The sequence below is a fragment of the Sphaerodactylus townsendi genome, linkage group LG03 (genome assembly GCF_021028975.2).
Source record: "Sphaerodactylus townsendi isolate TG3544 linkage group LG03, MPM_Stown_v2.3, whole genome shotgun sequence".
NCBI classification, from domain to species: Eukaryota; Metazoa; Chordata; class Lepidosauria; order Squamata; family Sphaerodactylidae; genus Sphaerodactylus; species Sphaerodactylus townsendi.
The window spans coordinates 124893874-124921348 of NC_059427.1; the positions used below are offsets into that span (position 1 = coordinate 124893874).

Sequence of the window (27475 nt, forward strand, 5' to 3'; positions counted from 1 at the left end):
GTTCTTGAGAAAACAGCGTGTTCCCACAGTGCGTGCGGTGCGAATGGCACCGCCGGGAACACGCTGTTTCCCCCTTCGCTCGCTTACTTGCCTTGTCCCGTCAGCAGCCACTGTCTTCCTAAGCCCCGCCCATGCTGTCCTCTGACCCCTGGAGGTTGGAGGGCAGCGTGGGCGGGGCTTAGGAACGACTCGGCTGGGCAACGACGGGAACAAGGCAACTAAGTGAGACAGAGAGAAGAGAAGCGGCTCCATCGCGGAGCCGCCTCTCCTGAAACCGGCCTCTGCTGGGGCCTTTCCTTGCACTTTTATTAGTGCGAACGGCCTCCACCCCCACGCCGGCAGAATTCTTGCCGGCGTGAGGGCGTCCGGAGGCCTGTGCGGAAAGGGCCTAAGTCAGATTGGAGAATATAACCATTACCTGGAAGAGGGTCAAATTGTCATCACTCAGGATGGATCTGGGAGGTGCAATAACTGAAGTAAAACACAGAAGTTTGATTAGGAAAAGGTCAAGGAAAAGAAAACATGAGGCTGATACAGAAAAGAAATGGACAGGGGAGAAATACAAACACCAAGAAGTCTTTGGCAATCACAGTTAAAATTTGCATTTAATACATAATACCCTCATCTAAGTAGTGGAAGAGACTGTTTTTTTTCAGCAATTAACAGTAGAATACTATTCTGAAACTTCACCTGTAAAGTTAAAATAAATCAGAACTTACATAAATAAAATGTCATCTCTGGATCAGCAAGGTGACTTTTGACAAAACTCTTCAAAGCACCAACTGTTAAACAGAGCAACAAAAAAGGGCCTTAAGGATTAAGAGATACCTTGAATGCAATTATCTTTGGGTCACTGGTCATCTACCATTAAGGTCTATACAGTAAAGGACATCACTACAGTTAATATCCTAAAGACCCATGGAGAGGAAAGAGCAAGAGGAGAGATCTTGATTGGAAAGAACCCTTGTAGGAAAAACTATCCCACACACACACGAAGGGAGTCTTTGTTCCCATTCCCAATAGCCTTGCCCCTCCTGCCTACAGAAGAAGTCTCTTTCCTCCATTGAAGAGAAAATTCTCAGTCTTCAGTCATCCAATCAAGGGGGAAAAATCTGTTCTGCTTCTGAAGACCATTGCTTGGTTTTCCAAATACACACAAGGACCTCACAACATGCACCAGTCCTTGTTGACCTAGGGACCAATGAAGAAGTTTCTTCAAATGACAACTCTTCTCATATTGCCTGTCTGCCTAAAGCATTTCCCTGCCTTCATGAGTACTTCACTGTCTCTCTGATGGAAGTAACTGAAGCGGCCTTCCATTTACTATCAGAGGCTTCACAATCAATATAAACTGCCAGAATCAAAGAAAGAGGATGCAAAGACCAGGGCTGCTTCTAAATGAAGGTAACAGCCAGACAGAAAGCAACACAAAGCACAAGACTGAACACCATGAACAGTATTAAGTTCAGTCCTCTTTACATTTAAAGAATCAGCCCTTCTCCTCAATGCTACTAATCCAAGATCTCTGAATCCCCGGTCTTTTCACTTTCACAGTCAAGTATTGGTGTGGTACGATGTCAGGTCTTCACCTACCCCAGCCCAGTATCCTGGGCATAGATTAGGAGATCACACTTTACATCAAGAAAGCAGAAGCTTCTGCAACCTATCCATCTTAGGCAGCCCTAGTTAGAAGCAGCTGATCTACAAAAAAGAACAGACACCCTCCAAGAGTTCCCAACAACATATGCCAGTCCTAAAGAGGAATAGTCATTCATTGGGAGCAACATACAGTTAATGTTCAAGAAGGGTCCAGATCCAACACAGAACCAGAAAGCATAGCTGGGGGGTGGGTGGGGTGTGCCTGTTATGTACCAGGAAGTTCTAGCTGTTTTCTATTTAGAGGTGTAGGAAGCCTGGCTTTGCTTTTGGCCCCAATACACTCAAGAAGAGTGGCTGATTCAAGTTCTCTTCAGTGTTTCCAAATCTTTTTTTGGGTTCTGGCTGGCACTACACTGGACCAACACCCTGTTGTTCAATAGCTTCATCTGGGCATGACTAATTCTGCGGTAAGTGGACTGGAAGAGACACTACCAAGCAGTTGTCAGAAACAGATCCTGTTTAAAGGAGACTCACAGCCTTCCTCCACATAGCTCATAGTGCCGAAGCTGCAGAGTACTCTTTTAAAACACCATCCGAATAAAGACAGCAGAGGCGAGACACAATACTAGGGTTTGAAAGGAAGAAACTGTTGCTCTGTGTCTCTCCACTAGCAGCTAGAAGACAAAATACTCTTACTTGTTTCACTGGGGTGGAAGAAGCCCTGCAAAATATGACGGTCAGGGAAGTAAACTCTCAGCACCACCTAAGTGAAGAGAAAGAGCAAGGGGCTTACTCAGGTAGCCTTCTGGCTTTGAGCATGATCAACTCATCCTCAAGAATCTGCACCCTTCCACAAATGAGCAACTGACACCAAGACAGCATCATTTTCAAAATATAGCAAGTCAGAGAACTGAAAGGGTTAACTTAGTCAATATCCATGGGACATGGATTTCCAATGAGGGCAGATCAGAAACAGATAAGTAATGTGATACAGTGGCTAAAAGACTGGGTTACAAACCAGAATATTCCCATTCAAATGTTAACTTCTGCCATGAATTCAGCGGGTGGCCTTAGGCAAGCCACTCTCTCGAAGTCTTACCCTCACATCTGTAGCATGAGAAACAATATTGACTCACCTGACCGACAGCAAGATAATGCATGTTAAGCCTAAAAGTTCTATATAAATGCTAAATATTACTACAATTGCTACTACAGATTCCTGCTGGATTCCAGTGTAGCAAGAGTGTTATGTATATATTGGAACGGCATACCATAAGCAAAGAAGGGGATATCATAGCTCAAGAAGGGGAGCAAAAGAGATTACATCCCTGTCACACACCAGCCTCAGTGAACAAGTGTTTTGCCATACTAAAACCATATGCCATTCATTTGTCAACTGAGTAATTCACCTTGCTGGTAAGACTGAAGGAGACATATATACAAGAAGAAATGTAGTCAGGGCTAACAGAAGCCTAGATACCATAAGACAACAAGTACCACTTCAAGCTCTTTAACGTTTACACAAAAATGGAAGCGATCTCAAAGCATGATGTTACCTTTGAATAACGCTCCAACTTCTCCTTCATTTGAGCCTCTCGTTGTGCCTGTGTCATCAAGGGAGCTTCTTCCAAACGCTTCCTATGAAAAGAAGGAACTGAGCAGGCCAGTGCCAACAGAGATCAATACAGACCAGCTGCTAGTGCTCCACACAATCTAGCAAGCCTGCCACCACCTTAAGTTCCACATCTGCAGGTTTGGGCATGCTCTCCTTCTTTCCCCAAACTTTGTTACCAATGTCCCACAGTGTGTTGAACGCTTCTAAATGCCGCCCCCCCCCAAAAAAAAAATTGTACAAGTCATGGCCACTTCATTGGATCGCAGAAACCCCATGGCCAAAACATTACAGTCTAACGTCTGCTACTTCCCAGCAAATTTCAAGGGTTGTCAACCTCCAAGAAGGGCCTGGCAATCTCCAGACTACAGAGACCAGTTTCCCTGATGAAAACGGCTGCTTTGGAGAGTGTACCATGTGGCATTGCACCAGGCTAAGGTTCCTCCCTTCCCCAAACCCTGCAACACGAACCTGGCAACCCTAAAATTTTATACCTATTTGAATGGGCATTCACATCTTTGGCTGTACCTGAATATGGGCTGGCAGTTAGAAAACTACAAGCCTCACAGATGCTGACATATAATTAGTGAGGAACACACTTCTAGTTGCGGCACAGATGACCATACCTTGGGTATTACTCACAATCATATTTGCCATTTTACTATCAGATCCTGGTATGCAATCTGCTATGGCATATGTAAATAAGAAATTTTTAGGTTTTGGGAGGTTTTTTTAAGGGCAGGAGAGTATGACAGAGTAATAACTGATGTAAGTTTCATGTTTGATTATTTATACGCCATTGTCCTTTTAAGATTGAACAATGTGGAATTCTGGGTAATGGAAATATCAATTACAGATGGCAGTTTGAATACTTCAGCACTGAAGTGATTTGGGTCCTGAGAGTATTTTAGTTCATGTTTTGTGTGTTCTCAAGAAATAAAAATCAACATTTCCTACACATCCTGCATTTTCCCTGACTGGAGTAAAACACATGCTTCTGGTTTGCAAACACTCTAAGCTTCATTCAAATATAATCTAATTTCTGAAGTCATCAATTGTGCATATTTCTCTTAGTTGAGAGAAAAAGTCCACTGATAACAGATTTATATGCGTCCTTGCCACATTTCCCCCTTGTGGTGTAGAAAAGAAGTTGTAAGAAGGATCTTCTTTGAAACTATGCAGCCAGGAAGCTTATATTCCAGGAGCTCCTGGCCTGTACTGCTAGCTTTATTTTAACAGTATAACAGTTTTCAAGCTTCTCTTGAGAAATGGGGTGGGGGCGCTAACTTGCAGATCCTCAAAGAAAAACTCAACTTTAAACAGAAAACAAAATTCAGCTTTACCTACGTTGTACCACAACACCAAAGGAAAGTTTTAATTCATCTGACATCAAACTCAGAGTGTTCAAATACAAAGCCACATGAGAGGGAAAGGGTTTACTGTAACCAGTGAACTTATAAAAGAACAGAAAGTTCAACTGTTTTTCTCACTGACGCATCTATTTAGCAACCTCAACCCCACACTTCAGTTTTCTTTGCACAGTACTCTTGAATCATGGCCTCACTATCTCCAGTAACATGACACAGTCTAATTTTTTTTATTTTAAGTACAAAGCTTTAAAGAAAAAAATCCTATGAAAATACACCAATGTGCATAAAGCATCAATGATATTTGTGCTCACCAGAAGACTAATACAGTCTTTCCACTTAGAAGTATTTAATAGTCCAAAACCCCCAAATGAAAATAGGAAATATCCTCATATATTCTGAAATGTATCACAGTTCTAATCTCTTTCCAAGTTTGCCTTCAGATGGACGTATTGATGGAAATCTGTTTCTGGGGGCCAAACCAGACAATACATGTTGGAGATCTGTGATCTCCAACATGTTCTTGATTACAAAATACCAGGCACAGGAGGACTGATTTGGATAAGGGCCACAGTACTGTGCAGAGAGGGCAAGCCACTGATGCTTTCCCCTCCAACAAGGCAAACAGTGAAGAAAAACAGCATAGCGTTTCTTCTCCTCTGCACTGACATTCTGGTCCCCAGGCCACTGCTGTTTGGCAATAAAAGCATGTTGGAGATCTTAACTAGCATTTTGCCTTGTTTGATCTTTGGTTATAACTTCTTCCTAATCGTTGGAGTTTTTTTTTTCTTTTCAAATATCCAAATAGGATACTTGTTCTTGCCCTTGTCACATTTCTAAAACTATTGACATCAAGTCACAACTGACTTATGGTGACTCCACAGGGTTTTTCAAAGCAAGAGACGGACAGAAATGGTTTGCCATTGCCTGACTCTGCCTCATGACTCAGAAATTCCTTAGCAGCAGTGAGGTAGTGGTTAAGAGAAGGTGCATTCTAATCTGGAGGAACCGGGTTTGATTCCCCACTCTGTCGCTTGAGCTAAGGAGGCTTATCTGGGGAATTCAGATTAGCCTGTGCACTTCAACACATGCCAGCTGGGTGACCTTGGGCTAGTCACAGTTCTTCGGAGCTCTCTCAGCCCCATCCACCTCACAGGGTGTTTGTTGTGAGGTGGGAAGGGCAAGGAGATTGTAAGCCCCTTTGAGTCTCCTTTAGGAGAGAAAGAGGGGGATATAAATCCAAACTACCACTACTACCACTACTTCTACTTCTAACAGCCTATTCCGTAGAACATTCTAGGTACAAATGCAATTTTTCCAGTATTTTGATACATATAGTACATGTGGTCATATTTATCTCAAATATTGTCCAGGAGCAGCAGGACGTAGTCCTCCATCAGAAACTGATTTAACTATCTGCACCACTGCATTCTGGGGCATCGCTTCCCATGTTCACTTGAAAATTCCAATTTCCAAATGATTAATATCAACAAACAGTGTAAAAAATGAGACGGAACAAAACTCTGACTTAAAAGTAGCAGGGATTTGCTTTTGGGATTTGCACCTGACCAGACTTGCCCTATGATCAAAGAAAACTGAACGGGATTGCCAGCAGATAAACAAAGAAACTATGAGCTTTGTTGTCCATTCATCTATCTTAATGTTCTCTTTGTAGCATTTATACCAGAGGCAACTAAACACATGACAGACAGTGTAGACAGAATTTCCCAGGAACCTGTGACCTAGATGCATTGGCATAAGTTACAGGAAACCAGAAAGGCTTATGGGCCTAAAAACCACCTAGGAAAATCCCAGCCGAAGGAAGAAATCTTCAGTCATACAGGAGCCAGTAAATTAGCCTCTTATTGCAATTATGAGCCTTTGGGAACAGGAATGTATATATAGGGAAAGAAATGCTGAGCCCTGTTCCATGCACACAAGAAGGGTACAAATGTAAAAAAAAAATGTAAACTTACCCAATATAAATTGCTAATGTCACGACAACAAACCCTCAATCAATGGGCACACAGGAGTCTCTCCTGTGCACCCAACCGGCTGAGGGTGCGCTGTCACGCTCAAAAGGGTGCTGCCAAGCTGCCCTTCTGACAGGCCTTTCACCTGTCTCCCCATTCCTCCAGTCACCTTCCCCGGCCCAACATGAAACCCAGGCCTGGCTGAGAAGCAGCACCAGGTCACCTCCCCGCCAGGCCTCCCCATTCCCCCGGCCACCCTCCCCCTCCCCCAACAAGCAACCCCGACCTGGTGGAGGAGCACTGCCAGGCTGCCCTCCCTCTGGGCCTCCCCCTTCCCCCAGCACCCTCCCCCCGCCCCAACAAGAAACCCCATCCCGGCAGAGAAGCAGCACCAGGCCACCCTCCTGTGGGCCTCCCATCCCGCCTCCCTGTTCCCCCAGCCACCCTCCCCCGCCCCAACAAACAACCCCGGCTCAGTGGAGAAGCGTCGCCAGGACACCCTCCTGCCGGGCCTCCCACCCACTTCCCCATTCCTCAGACACCCTTCTCCCCACCCCACCAAGCAACTCCACCCTCTGTCAGGGACCCTGGCCTCTAGACTCTCATCCCAGTTTCAGCAACCCACCTGCAATGCTTTAAGCCCTGTGCCAGCATGGAGTGACGCAGGAGCAGCAGTGGAGTGCCACAGCAACCCCAGAGTAAGTTGGAGTGAGGTGGAAGAACCAGCAGGATTAGCAACAGGGTGGCAAAAAGGCGGGGGGCCAGTACAACCTGCCACCAGCCTGCTCAGTCCCCCGCATACACTCTACCCCTACCTTGCCATGTATCAATAGCTGTTGATTCTGCCCATTTGTAGCTGTTGATTCTGCCCTTTTCTAATAAGCGAAGCTGTCATGGCACAGCATAGGCAGAGAGGCAGTCTCACTGGATTCAGAGGACCTTACTTTTGAGTAAGAATGCTTGGGATTGCACAGTTTCCACAACATCTTAAGATGCATCCCCCAGCCCTTGCAGGGGTGGTCAACCTATGATGCTCCAGATGTTCATGGACTACAATTCCCATCTGCCCATGCCAACTTGGCCAATTGGCCATGAACATCTAAAGCACTATAGGTTGACCACCCCTAGAAAATCATCCACATCTGACATTAGGCAGTCAAACATACTTGCTTAGAAGGGAACCTAAAAACAAGACCTGAAATTTCCAAGAACATGGCAAGCATTAAAAAACAACTGGTAAGTAAAGTTTCTTCAGTATGTGGGTTCAGATGATTTCCCCCAATACTGTGATTCATCTTACATCAGCAAGGCAATTAAAGGCTCTGTAGTAACAACCACTACTGGAAAAGGAACTCACCTCTCATTCCTAAGCTGGGCCAAGCGTTTTCTCACATCATCTACAGTGACTTCAAAGAACTCATCAGGAAGGTCTCCTAGACCAGAGTCTAATGGCTTCTGGAGATCTGGATGGCACACAATGGCCTCTCGCTCCAAACTCTGCAGAGAAAGCACAACTCAAGCTATGGGTAACTGAACCCAAAGACAAACAAAACTCGCCCAGCATAAAAATCTTTGTACCTGCAAATGAGTGCCTTCGCAAATTGTCCATAAAATTCTGAACAAAAGAATCTAGTCATTTAACTCAATATAGGCTTTGTCGAAGGCTTTCATGGCCGGATTCAACTGGTTCTGGTGGGTCTTCCGGACTGCGTGGTCATGGTCTGGTGGATCTTGTTCCTAGTGTTTCACCTGTATCTGTGGCTGGCTTCTTCAGAGGTGTATCACAGAGGGGACACAGTGTGTTACAGACCTCCCTCTGTGATACACCTCTGAAGATCTCAACTCCCGATGCATACGAAACAGATAAATAAGATCCACCTGAATACGGCCACAAAGCCCAGAAAACCCACCAGAGACAATATAAATTAGCAGTTTACCCGATTATCAGCTGCTGCCTTGACCAAGTATGATGCTTTAAGAACTGTGTGGAACTGTATCAATTTGGAATTCATGTCTGAATATGCCATATTAAAAACCTCCTTAGATGTACGAAACTGTCTCACCAAGGGGAAAAAACCTTACAGCAGACCTCCTTTTTTCACATACAAGAGGATGCTGGGGAGGGAGAAGACATTTAAACAAGTGACCCTCCCCACCAAGTATGAATTACAGAACCTAGAATTCACTCTGCTGAACTTCTGAATCTCTTTTGCACAAGCCCTGCGAACTACTGGCCATTCCTCACAACATCTATTGGAAATTATGCCTATTGGATGCACAAACGTGAATATGTGCATATTCGGATATGTGATGAAAAATCTCAAATAGATCCATGGAGATTCGAAGCTCCTGAAAATTCCCATTCAGAAATGCTAGGCAAGAATAAAAGACCAGTTTGGGCACATCCAGTGTTGAACAGCTATGCACAGCGATTTTATAGCAGAGCAGCATCCAATCTATATTGAGCTATACACTAGATTATGTTTTAACTGGATGTCTCAAAGTTTCCAACCAGCTTGTGTATAAAACTTTCCTATGACATCAATGAGGTCACATTAGTTCTGAGAGGGGAGATTAGGTGCTACAGCAAAGCCATTGGTGGATGTACTATGAATCCAAAGCTAAAAAGCGATGGCACCACTTGGTCTGTAGTGTCAACCTGCGGCTTTCAAAATCAGCATCCTTGACCATCGGTGATTGGCCTGGTTTGGCCCCAGACTCCATAAACTTGGAATATTCCTATTTATATAACCTGTACCCCCCACACCCTGATGTCTCTAACACATCCCTGTCTGTCTGTATCTTCCTTCCCACCCCCTCATCCCTGGCCATCAACTGTCCTACCTTATTCTCATTTCTCCTCAGAACTCCCCCTATCCAGCCCTGAACAAGCCCTCTGGGAATAGAAGGAGTCTCTCTCAATTGTCAGTAGAGACAACACAAATTACAAGGCAAGATTTCCTCTATTTGTGGGCACCGAAGGGTAATTTGGAAAGTTAAAAGAGGGAGGTTGCGTGGGTGGGACCCTTGGCTACTTTTAGAAAGCTGAAGAGAGTTGGGTCTAACTAGAGGGTGAAGGAGTCTGATTGTAGCTTTCCCTGGGCAAAAGGCACAGGGAGTACCCATGAGCTGTCAATCTATCCTCTTGCAAAGACTACTGTCGCCTAACTCTAACTGTTTAGAGACTGGCACCAGCAGCAATACAGGGTGGGTAAGTGTCTTGCACTGACAGCCTAGGTACGACTCCTCCTCCAAACAGACTGCTAAAAGAGAACTGCCCATATTACAAAATCAGAGTGCTTTTGTCATCCTCCAACAGAGCGGCATAGAAGGTATTAATGATACAGACAAATGACTTTCAACTGTCATGTGGAAGTTGCTGCTGATAAAATAAGCCAGTCATTAGAAAAACCCCTTTCTATGAAGGAGTTACTTGGCACACCTAGAATCTGCTGTGTTTTTTCCCTGCCATAATGCCATCAACTTTTTTCTCACCCCTTGAAGCAATATCTGGAGGAAAAGATGCATCCCACACCATATTCTGGAGTTCTCCCATATGAGCACAGAAAGGAAGACTCTAGAATTGAGCTATCAGTTAACATCTTTCCAGCAACTCTGCATTTTATCCTAAGAACAATGAACCATTACTTTTACAGCTGAATCTCTCACAGAGAGACAGAGGACATAAGCAGAAACATATAAATTAAAGTTTTAAATAAATGTTCATTATGGACGACATAATTAGATAGTAAAATACAAACTCCACAGGGAAGTGTCCTACTCCTGCAACCTCAACTCAGATGCTGTTCAACTGCATATTTAGTTGGGCTTGGCTTTGATGTACTATATCTTCACTGAAGAGACAACAGCAGTAAGTCTGAAGCAGAGAATTCTCTATCATTGCAATGTCACTTGCCAGGGAGAGGACAGAATGAAGTCTAGACAGATTCCAACGTTTTAAGGTCTTTTCCATTCAGTTGTGGAACTGGCTCGATAGGAAATACTTCCAAACTCAGAGCGGTCAGTGCAGCTCTCCTCAACAGCACTGACTGGTGAATAATTGCAGCACAGCCCAGAAGGACTATGTCTAGAAACAAGTAATTGACTTGACGACAAAAACAATGCAATGCATTCTTCTCCACAGAATATTAAACAAACGCAGGATACTGGCAACTTCTAGTGTGACTAGGGAGGGCTGCCAAAAACCCGAGACAAAAGGAACAGGACTTTTTGCATACCAAGCTTTTCCAGCAGACCCACAATAGGATGTCATTTACCAGGTCAGCTATCAGCTTTCGATGTGGAGCTGGGACTGATGGGCCGATAGAGCTGCACTTCTCACTACAGTTACCTTCTAATCATGACAGATGTCCCATGATCCAATCACAGCTTTCAATGAAGGAAAACAAGAACTGCCTAAGAGGCAACATGTGCCGGTTGTGACCATGATTCTTCTATTCTGCAATCCGTTGAAAAAACTCATCAGGAGATAAAATGCAAAACTAGCAGCCATCTTCCATTCTCTTGGGTTTTGATGCCCAAAATGAACCTCCGGGAGATCTGTCATCAACAGGATTATTGTAGGGCATCCACGAGCCATAATGTGACTATGTCACCCAACGCTACCTTTTATATACCTAAGTGTCTGTCAGGATGCTCTTATTGGGAGGGGAAAAGGTCTGGGAGTGCTTTTGCAGGTGCCTTGCTATCAATAGTGCTGGCCTTGGAGTTCTGCGGCTGGGAAGGGCCACCAGGCTGGACACTTCTGACTCTCTCTGTTCCCATGTAGGGGTGGGGATTATGCTATCCATAGTATCAACTGCTTGCTGCCTTTTCGCCAGAACTGTCTTCTTCCGTCTCTCACATGTCTTCAATAAAATCCTTGAAAACCTACAAGCGTTTTACTGTCTGACTGGGGGACTGACAGTATCACTGTGACAAACAACTACAGGTAGAGTATGCTGTGACTTTACTGGGCTTCTCCCCTACTGCACAATTCTCTGGTTTCTAGGAGAATCTGGAGTAAAGCTACCTTCTAATAATTAATGTTTTGACATCAAAGCCAAAACATGGCTGTTCTGTAAACCATCCCAAGGCCAGAAGTAGAAGGATGCTGGCACAGATTTTATCCAGCCTCTTCCATCAAATCCAAAAAAACCACACGCAAGTACAACATTAATGGGAAGATTCTTTTGCTAAAATGGACCTTTGATGTTTAAAAATAATTTGTTTTATTTTGGGGTTTTTTTTCTTCCTCCGCTGGACTGAAAAGGGACAAAAAGCAGATGCCATATGTGGCCAGCCCCGTTCTGGAGCTGCTGATGAGAGCAAGGAGAAGGAATGGAAGGAATGGAGGGAGCACAATGTAATCAATCAGCAGCAAAGGCACCCAAGATCAAAGGGTCCAAGAGCCGCCGCCGAAGTCACATGCTGTTTAACATAAGGGAGGGAAACCTCCGACAGAACCTGCAGCTGCTCCCAAAACTGTTCTACACCAGCCCTGGGAAGGCGGGCTTTAAGGGCATCTCTTAAGTGGGCTTTAATTTTGGCAGGGGAAGGACCTTTTTCTCTAGGCAACAACAGGTTTCCATAGCTACAAGCAAAACAACGCAAGAAGAGATGCAGCGGGCCCCAATCTAGTAGCGGTGCTGAATAAAATCAGTGACAATCAGCCCAGACTTTAGCTATATCCTTAAGAATTAAATGATCCCACCATTCTCCTATAGGACCAGGCAAGAAATATCCACGGTGAACTGTTACACCTTGTTCAGTGACAAAAGCTTGGTTCACTCAAATAATGCAGAAAAGGGTTATAGCTGGATAGTATTAAACTCCAAGGACCAAAACGGATAAAAATGCTCTGGGTGCGAATGAACATCATCATTCAACTAGGAAAGGATTTGATACCTTTATTAGGAGCTTCTCAGGACAATTAATTATTACATTCCTGAACAGATATTGGGTAAAACCAGAGAGTTATGTCCACTGGTGCTTGTAGAAGTTATCATAAACTAGGGCTAGATTTCCTAGATGTATTTCTTTTATGAATAACTTGATTTTAAAAAATCTTACTTTGTTGTATAAGTTGTCCAACAGAAACTAAGACCTCAGAATTTCTACTAGACATAGATATCAAATAGAAAGAGAAGAAAGCCTGGTGTTTTGGTTAAAAGTGGTGGACTCTAATGTGGAGAACCGGATTTGATTCCTCCCGCCAACATATGAAGCTTGCTAGGTGACCACAGCTCTCTCAGAACTCTCCCAGTCCCACCTACCTCACAAGGTGTCTATTGTGGGGAGAGAAGGGGAAGGAGTGTGTAAGTCGCTTTGAGACTCCATGCAGTTGAGAAAAGTGGGGTGTAAATCCAAATTCTTCTTTTCTTCTATTCTCAAAGGCAGATGAACTAAGGACAAGGTTTACCTTGGGTTAACAGAACAGTCCTATTTCCTATTTCTAGAGGACAGTCCAAGCAAGGCTCAGTGCCCTTCCTTCTCAGGATGTCGCAGCAACACAACTCTTGCTGAGGTAAAGAACTTAGAGGATCCCATTTCGAGAACACAAAACGACAATGGGAAAAGCTGTGAGTACCGCCAAAGAGCAATATCGCTCTAACCCTGTATATTATAAATAAACCAAACCATTACCTCTTTTGGCACCTTTAGTTTTTCTTGGCTGTTCTTTAACTTCTTTGCCTTGGAGGGCCCACTAGGACTGGACAGAGGTGTCTGTAGGCTTGCTAATGGCACATTGGATACTGGAGGCACCATTTGTTCAGGAGTACGTCTGCCCAGATGCTGTTCAATCCCTGTAAAAATGATAAATGAGGATGGTACAGGCTCTGATGGAGAAAAGCTCAACTGAGCTCTGCTTATCAATGCATCTGCTGGCAGAGAAGGTCTCGTCACTGCAGGCCAAGCTTGTTGGGAATGTATTTAGTGTAAGACAAGGACATACCCTCTGGCTCTTCCCTGGAAATAGCCCCTCCTGTTGGATCTTTAGTGGGAGATCCATGATTCCTAGCTTCTGCATGGCCAGAGGGGGTAGATTTCTTTGCAATTACCCTAGAAAAAGACATACAAGGAAGAATGAAACCATTGCTGACACTGAAAACATTGACTTTCATCCCTAGCTCAAACTGCTTGCGTTAAAAAAACCCACTAAGTCATGCCTTCACAACTTCTCAAAATCTGAATGCATCGTATTCCACACAAGTGAATAAAAACACATGCTACCCTTTATATTAACTAATGTTGGTGTTTTACTGAAGGACTCTAATTCTGGGCCCATGAAAACACAGCAGGCATCTGTTATAGAGGAGAAAGTTTCTCAGACCACAATCCAGGATTATTTCATAGGAAAAGGCAGGTCTTTCCCAAGATGTAAATTGTTTCTGCACTGCTGTATACTGTATGGGAGACATGTACATGCACACACAGGGAAGAAACAATTTATTTTCCATTTAGACATTACAGGGGAAAAAGTTGCGCTCATCAGTAACTGTGATTCATCGGACTGCGCAGGCCAGCCAAGGAGCTAGGATCCAGCAAGCTTCTTCTAGAATCTTCATTAGAATGGAGTGCTCCACCCTTCCCTGCCACTTGATACAACTGCTTCCCACCAAACAATCAAATGACCAGAAAGGGGGAGCACACCTTCCCTCAGTTTCCCTTCATCCTCTACTGCGCCCCCAGAAAAATACTAACAGGAAGACAATCAGCGGCTACCCTCCTGGTAGCCACTGAGCATGAGGCAGCTCTTGTCCAGTTCTTTTGGGATAAGTTCACAAAATCTTTGATGAAGGACAGAGGGGTACGGGCTGTGTCCTGTGCATGGAGGATGTCCATTATGAGATTCTCCTCCACAAACTCAGGTTTGTCATTCTCCAGGTCAGGGGTCTGCAACCTGTGGCTCTCCAGATGTTCATGGCCATGCTGGCAGGGGCTGATGGGATTTGTAGTCCATGAACATCTGGAGAGCCGCCGGTTGCAGACCCCTGCTCCAGGTGCAGCACATTTGCCATGCAAAGGAGCTGTTCAGCATAGAGTCTGAAATCATATGAGGGTGGTTCCATGGCTAGGTCTCCGCCAGTGTTGTCAGGTGGAACAGCAGACTCTAAATCTGAGCCCTCGTCAGACGGTAAATGGTGTGAAGACAACTCCAGGTCTGTCTGCAACGATGGAGGTAAATGATGAGAATGATGTCATAATTCACATCTGCTGGACTGAGATCAGTGAAGTCAGATCTGGAGACTCTGAACATTGTTTCTTTTGGGAAGCCAGGCCCCACGATAGTAGATCAAGTCTCCTGGAGTGATCATGGACTCAAGGAAACCACTCTGTTTCTGATCAATCCCCTGAATGTCTCGTCATTGAAGCAGAGGGTCCGACCTCAACAGCATTGTCATCGAGATTGACAAGAGTCCGGTCGGCCACCAAAAGATGTGGGTTCTCAGCCAATGATGCAGAAAAGGTAAAGGCAATTGTCACCAATACCTCCTAGACCAGGGGTAGGGAACCTGCGGCTCTCCAGATGTTCAGGAACTACAATTCCCATCAGCCTCTGTCAGCATGGCCAATTGGCCATGCTGGTAGGGGCTGATGGGAATTGTAGTTCCTGAACATCTGGAGAGCCGCAGGTTCCCTACCCCTGTCCTAGACAATCAAGAGGTTAGGCATTGATGGGCTGTCGCAGATTATGATTGTCACCAACCTGTGGAAGACAGTGTCAGAGCACCACTGGAGACCTTGATCTCGACTGCAGCAAGGATGACACAACCACTAGTCCCACACGTGGCAGCGTTAAAGAACCGCTTTGCTGGCCAAGGATGATTTATGTTGAGGAAGATGCATGCAGTGCCCTGTCTTTGTCTCGGCTGAAGCATCTGGAAGGTGCATTCCTGTATCGATGGATCTGACAGCAAGCGGTGTCATTGCAGTGAAATTGACAACAATGACCATAGGCAGCAAGGTGATTCAGTCTGCTCTGGTGCTGCAGATGGAACGCTTGTGTGTCCTCACCAGAGACATCGGGCTTGAAGAGTTCCACTTTCACCCCTTGCCCTCCTTAGAGTTATGGGCCTTTTTGTGTTTTTTTCACCAGAGGCTCCATTATCGCCCAGATGAGCTCAACCGGGGGCATGGTGCTCATCGGTGATGGTACTGGTACAGAAGCGATTGAAGGAATCTTAACCTTGCCACTCAAGTCACCTTGCCCCAGTCTTAGGGGCCTGATAGAGCATTCCTGAAGCACCTTCAACCAGGCTGTGCAATCCTGCCTGGCCTTAAATGTTATAAAGGCCTTACATTTAGCAGGAACATGGCCTTTTCTGAGGCAGATTAAGCAATCATAATGGGCATCGTCTTTAGCCATTTTTGTGCCGCAGCTTGCACATTTTTTTGAACAGCATAGTCTTTTTACCTTCCATCTCAACAGACAAAGTCAAAATTCTACACAAGGAACAAAAACTGGAGACCGCACACCAACCAAAGAATATGTTCGAAGAAGCATGTTTGTTTGTTTTGTTTGTTTGTTTGTTTGGTATAAAGGCCCTTGCTCTGGTGGAAGTCAGCCTTATATCCTTGGGACTGGGGATCACCAGAAGACTGATCTCAGAGAACCAAAGGGTTTTCTGTGGGCTATGTGAAGAGATATGGTCCTGCAGGTGCGACAGTCCCAGACCTCTCAAGGCCATAAAGGTTAACACCAGAACCTTGAAAATGATCCAGAATTCAACTAGCACCCAGTGCAGTTGGTAAAGAACAGGTCTCATGTGTTCTCTCATTGGATAAAATAGAAGAAGCTTGCTAGATCCTAGCTCTGTGGCTGGCTTGCACATTCCCCTGCGGGATTGCACAGAAGCCAAGAAGATGAACATATGGTTCACAAACTCAGAAAGCAGAAAACAGTCTTTTCAAGGTAACCTGTGAAGCAGCATTCAGAGGGATCACCCACACAAAGCAAAGCAAAGCAACAACTTGGAAGTAAACGGTTTGAGGGGACATATCATGAGGTAAAGTGTGTGTGAAAGAAAAAGACTAACAGATCTAGTCAGGAATTTAAGAAGCATGCCTGAGAAAGTATTTATTTATTCCAAATACTTATATGATCAAAGGACTTCTGAAGCAATTTACAACAAACAAAACAGACAAAAAATGATAAAATATTTCCATGTTGATAAATATGACCCTAACAGCCAAAAAACCAAGATTTTAAAAAGAAAGTAAAAGTCAAAACAAAATCAGCTACAAGTAAAAAAACAAAAACATCACACTTCAACAAGGACAAGAGTCAGGTGAAACGAACATTCTGAAAAGTGGGTGCCTCTACAGAGATAGCACCTCCTCCACTGCCTCACCTAGCACAGCTTAGTAACAAATGGAACATGAATATCTATATAGTTTAAGGCACTCTGCTGATCTCAAGGTATGAGAAAGAGCAAATGTCCCTAATGCAGTGATTCTAAAACTTCTTGAAGTGTAACCCAGTTTTAAACTCACTAATATTTATTCAACAATTCCTTCAACAAAATGGCATTCCTATTTGTGGAGGAACTGGTGGCAGCTTCTGTAGAACCCTCCCGCCCAAACTAGCTATTTTGCTTTTCATGCTGTTCTTGAATGTCTGCTGATTAGCAAGAACAAAATTTCAGGAGGTTCAATAGATTATTGGGGGGTGGGGAGCAGGAAAGTCTCATTCCACAAACTTCACAGATGGCTGGATATACATAATTGTATTTGCTGGAACTCATTTCCAAAGTAACTCCATACTACCTTCCCTTTCCCAACAAAGTAACTCCATACTACCTTCCGCTCCCCAACATAAAATGCAGGACTCACATCAGTTAAAACTGAACACGTTTACATGTTCAGTTTTAAAATAATATAGCATTACTGAATCACAGGCTAGATCATGTGAATTATGCAGAGGCAAACCAAAATTAGCTGTCAAGCCTCCTCTTCCAGCATATCTTGTTCTTCCTCACTGCTTAGCCTTATGACCCAGCGGCAGGAGAGTTATGACCCAGTTCTGGGTGCCAACCCACTGTCTGACAACCACTACCCTAATGTATACAAGGGTCATCGAAGACAACAAAAATTAGAGCGAAGCACAGGTGTCTATGCTGCTAGAAATTAAGACGATGTAGTGGCATGTTTTGTGCACAAATTCCTTCTAGCAGCATTGAGGGGTGAGTGCCAGCACCTGCAAGAAGCTTCAGAGAAACAAATACCATAATTACTCACTAGAAATGTTGGTATTTCAACATTTCCTTACATGCTTCCCCCCCCCCCCCCCCCCCCGTCTTCTCAAAGGTGAAACAAACTACTTCTCCTTTGTGAAAAATAAAGAGGAAAGAAGAGTTCACTAATAGGGAAGAGCAGTGCATTATCCCCAACCTGATGATAGCATTGCCTCCTGTCAAGCCAAGTGACTTCAGACTGGTCTTCTCCAGAGCAGTTTTCCCAGTCACCTGCAACAGAGATGGAAGTAGATACTGTTCATCAGTTCTGAAGAGGTCCCATGTTAATAAGTGACACCAAGGGGTGATTAGGACCTTACCCTCAGGTACTTTTCCTAACATTCTTGCCAACTGTTATATGATTCACTTTGAAGTTGCTTCACTTTGAAGTTGGGGAGGGTCTAGCAGAGCACATGCTTTATATCCTTATGCTCTTAGAAGCAGCATCACCATTTGAAGGAGATTAGAAAACAGAGTTACAAAAGATACCCTCTACCTGAGTCCTCTGAGAGGGACTTCCAATCACAACTGATAATGTTGGACTAAATGCTTTTTACATCAAGTCTGATACCACAGACCTATTAAAAAGAGAATCCTGCGTTGGTAAAACGAACTGAAAAATAGCCCACGTGTCCCTAATTCAATATATGTTCTGTGAGACTTCACAAGCCTGGCTCATTCCAAGCATTTGTTAGAAGAACTGAGAGCCCTGTCTGCATCTGTTGATGCTTGATGTGTAGCAATACTGGCCTAGGAGGACCAATGGTCTCACTTAGTACAGTACAAGTGGGAACCTGCAAGAACTTATGGGGGGGGGGGATCATCTCATTTTCTCCTCCCTCACCATTGACTCTTTCCCTTCCCTGAAAGCCTCACAGCCTCTCTCTTTTCCTTGTTGATTCTTTCCTTCTCAGCTGCCAGCCAACCTGCCACTGCCTGCCCTACTTTCTCCAGTTTTCCGTCCCTCCATCTCCCTAGCAGCCTCTACCTGGGAACACTGTGGCCTGACTGTATGGTGCTAGAAACCAGGCCAGGCCCAGCTGCACAGAGGGGAACTCATAAGGACTTGTAGGGGGGCATCTCATTTTCCCCTGTATTCCCTTATTAACACTATTTCCTCTTTCCTTCTCCCTGGCAACTCCCATGTCCTCACCTTCTCTAGTTCCCCTCCATCAACCAGCCCACCTTTCATTTGTCCTTCATCTTCATTCACTTCATTTATACCCTGCCTTTTCCACAGAGGGGACCCCAAACAGCTTAAGTCATTCTATTCTCCTTCACTTCATCTACACAACAACACTGTGAGGAAAGTTGTGCTGAGAATGTGCAACTTGTTCAAGGTCACCTAGGAAACCTTCATAAGAGAGTAGTGATTCAAAAAATGGACCTCCCAGATCCTGGCATGAGATTCTAATCACCACACCACATTAACTTTTTTGAGGTGGATGCTGTTAAACAGTAGTAAAGAACCAGCCAGGGGAAAGTCATGCAAGTTGTTCGGTAGCAAGTCAACCAGTGGTTGCTGCTGGGCATATGAGGGATCTCAAAGGCCAAAACAGCCTAGAAAGTTCCCTGCCCCCTCCCCTTTTACTGACAAAAATTAAGGCTTGAATGCTGGCAAAACTGTTGTGATTATCTAGCAATGCCAACTCAAGGTATTCATTTCTTAAAGCTACAGGCACTGCTTCTATTGGGGAAGGATTCGTCCTACAATTTTAAAAATATTTTTCACATTTTTCTGCAAACCTGGGCCATTTTTCAGGTTGCTAGAAAGATTTGTCTTATGCATTCTGGGCTCCAGTCTCTATATTCAAGTATCCACAGATTCAGCCATGCTGAGAATTAGATATGTTGATGACTTCAATGCACAGGGTGTAACTCTGCTTCAGATGGGATGGTTATCCACTTAACACAATACATTCTACAAAAATGTTAGGGTGCTCCACTTGTTCAGATTTCCTGTAGTTTAAGTACTTCAGAGGTCCCTAATCGTGTATGATTATGAGGGACAACTTCTTCCAAACAAACAAGAGAGAGAGAAGGGGGGAGGGGCGGACAATCCAGGTCCCTTGCAAAAACATGCAGAATCAGCACCCACTAGCTCAGTGGTGGCGAACCTTTGGCACTCCAGATGTTATGGACTACAATTCCCATCAGCCCCTGCCAGCATGGCCAATTGACCATGATGGCAGGGGCTGATGGTAATTGTAGTTCATAACATCTGGAGTGCCAAAGGTTCGCCACCACGGCGGACTAGCTTGAGGCCTCAGCATTAGGATGATCTATGCAAAGCCCAGTAAGAAATACAAGGAAAGGCTGACATTTATTTGGGGTCAAAATCCAAAATACTGACATATAAAGTATTAAACAAAAACATAAATGCTTCAGAGATCAAAACATGGAAAAAGCAAATATTTATTAAAATGAAACCTCTGTTGTGACTCTTGGGCTTTAAAAGAATTTGAAAAAACATACAAACAGGTCATTGAAAATGTTTTATGGGCTTAGAGGCTTGTGCTGAGCGACCGTGATTATGTTCCAGCAGAGGTTTTTTTCCTCCCCCCACACAAACACATTAAGCTTTGAAGAGACCAAAGCTCTTCCATTTCCCTTCTCCAGTGAGCTCAGAGAAGGAACACATTTTTCCAGGCTGGAAATCTGTGCAGGGTATACCTTGTTATTTTCAGTGGCAGATGAAGGGAGATGGCTGAGAACACGGTTTGTTGACTTACCTCATCTCGCATGTAAATACAGACCGGGGAGACTTCACAGTATTGCTCCACATATTCCCTGAAACAGAAGTGAAAAGCAAATGAGCACCATTTTTTTTTAAAAAAATTGTTCTGGCTTCAAGTCCACAAAAAAGCAGCCCACTAAACCAAGGCCAATATATATTCTGTGAGTTTTCCCAATCTAATCCTGGCCCAATACAAATATTCCTTATCTGAAGGTGTTCCAAGTCCAAGCTACATCTATTGATGTTGACGCTCAATATGCAAATCACTATTTTCTTTCTCAGCCTGAGTCAGTTACCACATATTTTCCATTATTTTGCTTCAGAAAAATCATCATAGTAGATCAACTACATTAAGTAGCATGAAGGAAAGCACAACAACAATTGGAATAAGCAAGCTAGACCCAACTGGCTCAGCTTATGGTAGCCTCTACGTCATTTTCTAAAAGACATAAGCAAACCCAGATAAAAAAGCCCCACTGAACCAAAAGACATCAAGCACTCTGAATTCTTTAAGGAGCGTGAATGCTATATCCAGGACCCCTTCCGCACAGGCAAAATAATGCCATTCCGCACAGCTTCAAAGAGCACTGAAAGCAGTTTGAAAGTGCATTATTCTGCTTGTGCAGAATGAGCCCCAGAAAAGCACAGCAAAAATACAATTAATATGCCTCTATTGTTTTCTGCTTGCAGCAAGGTAAAAGCAAGATTATGTCACAAACTGCACAATGGAAGCTGCCGCAGTAGTATCACAAATAAGACAATGGTACTCTAGCACATATTTCTATAACACTTAACTACTTTCCTTACAATGACACATAAACCACCTTTTAAAGAAAACTTACACAAGGAGCCCAAAATTATTTATTTATTCACTCTACATCTCAACTTCCAACCTGAAACAAAAACGACAAGGCAGCTCACAAAACAGACAAAACACACACAGTAAAAATGACACACTTACTAAAATATTTCTACACTTAAAACTATGGCCAGTACTTAAGTTAGTCTTGGAGCAGCATACCGTCTTGCTTACTGAACTGGGGAGCAGCAGTGCAGGCAACAACCAGACCCACTGGCACTCTTGTTCGTGTCCTGGAATAGTCACAAACCCCCCACTGCCCAGGCCACTCTTGGCAGCCATATCATAGGTGGGTCATCTGGAATAATATAACATCTGTATATCACAAGCTTTTATTACTGAAGTTATGTAAGGAGAGAGCATTCCTGGATATGCTAAATGACTGTGGCTTAGAGCAGATGGTTGTGGAACCAACCAGGGGAGAGGTGATCCTAGATCTAATTCTATGTGGGACCCAGGACCTGGTGCGGGAAGTCAGTGTTGTTGAGCCGATAGGGAACAGCGACCACAATGCTGTCAGATTCAGTATCTCAGCATGCGAACAAGTGGCAACTACTAATGTAGTTACATTTGCCTTCAGAAAAGGGAAATTTCTCAAAGATGAGGGGGATAGTGCACAGGAAGCTGAAAGGGAAAATCAAGAGAGTCAAAACTGTCCAGGATGCTTGGAGGTTATTTAAAAACACAGTAATAAAAGCTCAGCTGGAATGTATTCCACAGGTTAGAAAAGGCAGCACCCGGTCCAAAAGAAAGCCACCATGGTTGAACAAGAGGTTGAGGAAATTATCAGAAAAAGAAATGTCTTTTAGAAACAATGGAAGCTCCAGTTTGGCTGATGAAGAATATGAAGGAGGAGGGAACACAACATGGTGGCAAAAGAGAAGCCAAGTTAGCTGTAAAGGGGAGGCAAAAAAAAAAGGATTATGAGGAACGCATGGCTGAAAAACAAGAACATCAAGACCGAAAAGCAAACAAACAGTTCTTCAAAAGTACCACATCAAAAAGCAGGAAGCCAGCAAAGGGAAGGCGGTAGGGCCCGTTAGATGATAAAGGAACAAAGGGTGTGCTAAAAGATGGCAGGGAGATTGCCAGAGAAGCTGAATGCAGATTCTTTGCATCTGTCTTCACCCAAGAGGAGGGAGGAGGAAAATTCCCTCTTGCACCTGAACCAGAAGCTTCTTAGGAGAGGCCGATTCTGAGGGAACTAAGCGACGAGTAGTGGTAGACAAAGAGGAAGAAGTTCTGGCAGCCATTGATAAACTAAAGTGTATACCAAATCCCCTGGCCCCAGATTGCATTCACCCAAGAAGTTCTTAAAAGAGCTCAAGCATAAGAAATTGCTGATCTTTCTCACTTTAATAATATGCAACTTTATCCCTGAAATCCAGGCTCCAGTCCCTGAAGACTGGAAGATGAAGCCAGTGTCACACCAATCTTTAAGAAAGGATCCTAAGAGGACCCAGGAAATTACAGGCCAGTCAGTTTGACATCTGTTCCTGAGTAAATCTTAGTTAAGAATCTATCATTAAAGATAAAATTATAAAACATGTAGAAAAGCAAGACCTGCTGAGAAAGAGTCAGCACCTGGCTTTTGCAGAAACAAATCCTGTCTCTACAAACTTACTTCAGAGTTCCTTTGGAGGGTGTAAACAGGCATGTGGACAAGGGGTGAACCGGTGGACATTGTCTACTTGGATTTCCAAAAGGCTTTTTTTTTTTTGGACAAAGTTCCTCACCAGAGACTGTTGAGAAAAACTCACAGCAATGAAGGAATAAGAGGGGAAGTCCCTCCTATGGATTAAAAACTGGATTTGGAGAAACAGGAAACAAGAGAGATGCGTGTAAATGGGAAGTTCTCTACCAATGGAAGAGATGTCGAGGGAGTGGTGTCCCCCAAGGATCCGTTTTGGGATCTCAGTGCTCTTTAACCTATTCATGTAAAAATGTGTGTGTAATGACCTGGAGAGTAGGGAAGTGCAGGTAAGCGTATGGTGGCCAAGGATTTGCCAGATGATACCAAATTATGTAGGGTGGTAGAGAACCACAAAGAAAGATTAGCTGAAGAGCTCCAAGCGGACCCCTTGATAAAATTAGGTAGAGTGGGCTCCAGAAAATGTAGCAAAATGCAGTTCAATGTAGCAAAATGTAAAGTGATGCACATAGGGGCAAAAAATCCAAACTTCACATACACGCTTACAGGGGGGGTCAGTGCTATCAGTCACAGACCAGGAAAGGGATTTGAGGCGTCTTAGTTGATAGTTCCATGGGAATGTCAACTCAATGCATGGCAGCTGTGAAAAAAGGCAAACTCTATGCTGGGGATCATTAGGAAAGGAATTGATAATAAAACTGCAAGGATTGTCATGCCCTTATATAGAAGCAGTGGTGCGACCGCGACTTGGAGTACTGTGGTCCAGTTCTGGTGCAGCATCTCCAAAAGGATTATTGAGGGAGATAGAAAAGAGGTGCAGAGAAGGGCAACAAGAGATGAGATTGAGGGACTGGAGCACACCCCTTCCTATGAGGAGAGGCAAGGCTGCAGCGTTTGGAGACCTCTTTAGTTTGGAGAGGAGGCGGCTGAGGGGGGGATATGTGATTGGAAGTCTACAAAATTAATGCATGGGGTAGAAATGTTGGACACAGAGAGAAATTTTTCTCTCTTTCTCACAATATCTAGAACCAGGGGCATTCATTGAAAATGCTGGGGGGAAGAATTAGGACTAATAAAAGGAAACACTTCTTCCCGCAACGTGTGATTGGTGTTTGGAATATGCTGCCACAGGAGGTGGTGATGGCCACTAACCTGGATAGCTTTAAAAGGGGCTTGGACAGATTTATGGAGGAGAAGTCAATTTATGGCTACCAATCTTGATCCTCTTTGATCTGAGATTGCAAATGCCTTAACAAGACCAGCGGGTGATCGGAGACAATGGCCGCATGAGAGGCCAATATTAGATTTGATTCACATCCTACATGTGAGCTCCCAAAGGCACCTGGTGGGCCACTGCGAGTAGCAGAGAGCTGGACTAGATGGACTTTGGTCTGATCCAGCTGGCTTGTTCTTATGTTCTTATGTTCTTATGTAATGACCTTCCTTCGAATTCCTACCACACCTCCAAATTATTTTCTTCCTCAATTTTTCAAGTCCTATTTTCTCTACCAGGACTGCATCCTTCATTTATGCCTCCAGTACAGTTGTTATCACAGAATTATGTTCTGTGACATGTATATGCCTGATGCATTTCAAGGAAAAAAGGCCAACAGGCTGAGTGCAAATTTCCAGTATCCCTGTTGTCAGGACTTAGCATTTCATCAGGAAAAGAGCAGAACATTCTCTACCACACCCATAGAATAATAAAGGAACAGCATTCAAATTCAAATGAGTGAGCTGCTCAGGTCAGCTCTGCACAGGCAAATTCCCCACATATTAATTTCCTCAGCGTTTGCAAAGAGGTACAAACATTCTGCTTATTTTCCTTAGAAAACAGAAGAGGGAAGGAAGTGAAGAACCAGAAGGCTGGAGGAAGAAAGAAATAGTTCCATGAGTTCATCTTTCCACAAGACTAAACTGAAGGCAGGAAAAAGAAAGGAGAAAGAGGCAGGAGATATCAATGGGAAGAGTGGGAAAACTATGGCTGGGCTTTAACACATGAGGGCTAGGCTGGTACACAAAGGCAACAGGGGCAAAAAAACACCCTCCAAATAAAAAAAAACAGTGCTGAAAAATTACTATCTATACCAACCTCAATGAATCCCAATTTATAAATTGCAGGTAGGTGAGGAAAAGGTATTCCATATAGTGACTTCATAGTGGAGGCAGAATTTCAACTCTCAAGTATCCCAGCCACTGTCTATGTTCAAATGGTTAGGAAGTGATATATCTACCTCCGTTTGAAGTTGCCAGCTTTTCCACTAACTTGAGCAAATTATATTATCAGCTGCATGTCTGATAATGCTTCTCTGCATGCCACAAAAACCTGTTAATTTCTGAATAACAATCAGAATTTTTCTAGGTCATTTGTTAACATTACCTCTGGGAAATGCACACATGTCAAGTTGTAGGAGAAAAAAGTGAATTAAAGGTGATTTCAACCCTTACTCTTAAGGATTTCCAAACAGTATGCATTCCAGTCTACTCTAAGCATCCTTAGGAAACAGTGGCGTGACGTAGGGGAAAGAGGGGGCTGATGTCCCAGGCGCCACTTAAGGGCATCACATGGGGGGTGCATTTGGCTGCACTTCCCCCCCCCCTGCCCCCAGCCACTTTGTCCAGGTATTTTCCTCACCCTCGCCTGCCCTTCTCCCTTGCACAGCCTGATCTGATGGCTCCATTACTTGGAAGCCTCTCCTGTCTTGCTATCCCAGAGAAGGTGGTGCCACTGGCTAGTACATGCAAGGCAGGAGAGCAATTCTGCAGTGGAGGCACTTCGCTTACTGAGCGCTCCATCTCCTCCCGAGAGAGGCTGAGTGGTTTTTCAGGGCAGGCGCTGGCCAGCAGGTGCACTTCTAGCCAGGCACCGTCACCTTGCTGTGCTGCACTGAGGTTTCCTTCTTTTTGGAGGCGGCAAAAGATTGGATGTGCAGAAGCTGTGCCCTGTCCCAGCTCGCTCTAAATGTGCCCCCTCAGCCTCTTCCCTTCCTTTTAAAAACCTCTGCCAGTCTTTCACCTATGAGAACCCTCCTCTCTTCTTCTTTTGCCTTCTTCACTGCTCCCCCACCAGCTTTCTCAGTGCTTCGGCAACATTTCCCTTCCCTGCTGCGATCCCCTTTCACCCTATGTTCTCTCTTGCTCAAATGTCCGCTTTTGCGCCCTTATTTACTGGTATTTTTAAAAAACTTTTCCTTTCCTCTTGGCTTTCCTCCCTTCATCTTTTGACTTCTTTCTTCTTTCCTTTCCTTTTCTAAATGTCTGAGTTCTGGACTCACCTCCTTTTTTCAAGAGCGGTAAGATCTCTAACTGAACCAGAGATCTTTTACTGCTCGGTCTGCTACTCAATCCGTATGCTTCCTCCTTGAAAACAGCTTTTAAGATTCCACCATTAGCCCTCCACTGTCCTCCCCCATATTTTTCGGTCCAGTTCTTCCGATCTGCCTTTCCTTTTTGCCCCTTCTTTTTAAAAAACAAATCTCTCTTCTCACTCTCTCATTTTCGCAACAGCTCTTGATGTTTGGAGTTGGTTTGCATAACTTCACTCAACACAAGTCTGGCTCCCCCATACACCCACCCTGCCTAAGCGTGAGCCCCCCCCCCCCCCCCCCTTTGGACATCCTGTGTAAAATAATTCCCATTTTGGACATCCTGTTTTTGTACACCCCCCCCCCCCACTTTGGACATCCTGTGTAAAATAATTCCCACACACCATTTAAAAAAAGGTGTAGCTATTTCCGAGTCCAAGTCTCTGCAGTCAGAAGACGCGTCAAGTGGACTGCCAGATCTACTGGAGTTGGGAGGATTTTTTTAAAAAAAATGTGTGTACCTAAAGCATTTCCCCTTTCCGTATTCTGCCTGATGCCCACATTACACTGGCACTTAAATCCCCCCTAGCAAAATCTTCCCCCAATATCCAAATTCAGGTTTCTACACCCTACGCCTGTTTGTGCAGTGGGGGAGGGGGCTGGGGTAACTGGTGCTTTCTTTTATTTTTTAATTTTGTTGTTGATTTCCTATTGAATTATTATTTCTGTCTACAGGATCCGAATTGACAGTTTTGGATGAAAACTAAAATATGTGGCTGCAAGTGTTCGGGAAAGAGTAAAAAAGAGGAGATTTAACACTTGCGTCTCTGCCCAGTTTATTATTCAAAATCAGTTACCTCCCCAATCTCTGTGTAGGATTAGGGGAAGGGTCAGGCAGTCACACAGACCCCCTCGCCGGCCAGATGCTTGCGGGGTAGGGCCAAAAGCAGTTGTTGCCCTGGGCTCCATTTTCTGTAGATACACACACTAGTATTGGGAAGAAGGTTAAAGCTATGGAGAAAACTATAGAAAAAATGTAAGATTTTATCCCAGTGAAAAACCTCATCCCAAACTCAACACTAAGATTTTAAGACCTGAACCAGATCTAAAGAGGATAAAATGTTATTCTTAAACA

At 44.1% G+C, this 27475-nt stretch overlaps 1 protein-coding gene across 1 annotated transcript in view; it reads right to left on the reverse strand.

Moving 5' to 3' along the window:
* Positions 1 to 27475, reverse strand: part of ASPSCR1 (ASPSCR1 tether for SLC2A4, UBX domain containing) — a 76424-nt gene that overhangs the window by 25561 nt on the left and 23388 nt on the right. Inside the window, 9 exon segments of the mRNA XM_048490605.1 lie at positions 419 to 471; positions 720 to 782; positions 2296 to 2362; positions 3156 to 3237; positions 7909 to 8048; positions 13197 to 13357; positions 13507 to 13613; positions 17946 to 18019; positions 20521 to 20578. Of these exon segments, the coding sequence (XP_048346562.1) occupies positions 419 to 471; positions 720 to 782; positions 2296 to 2362; positions 3156 to 3237; positions 7909 to 8048; positions 13197 to 13357; positions 13507 to 13613; positions 17946 to 18019; positions 20521 to 20578 (805 nt within the window).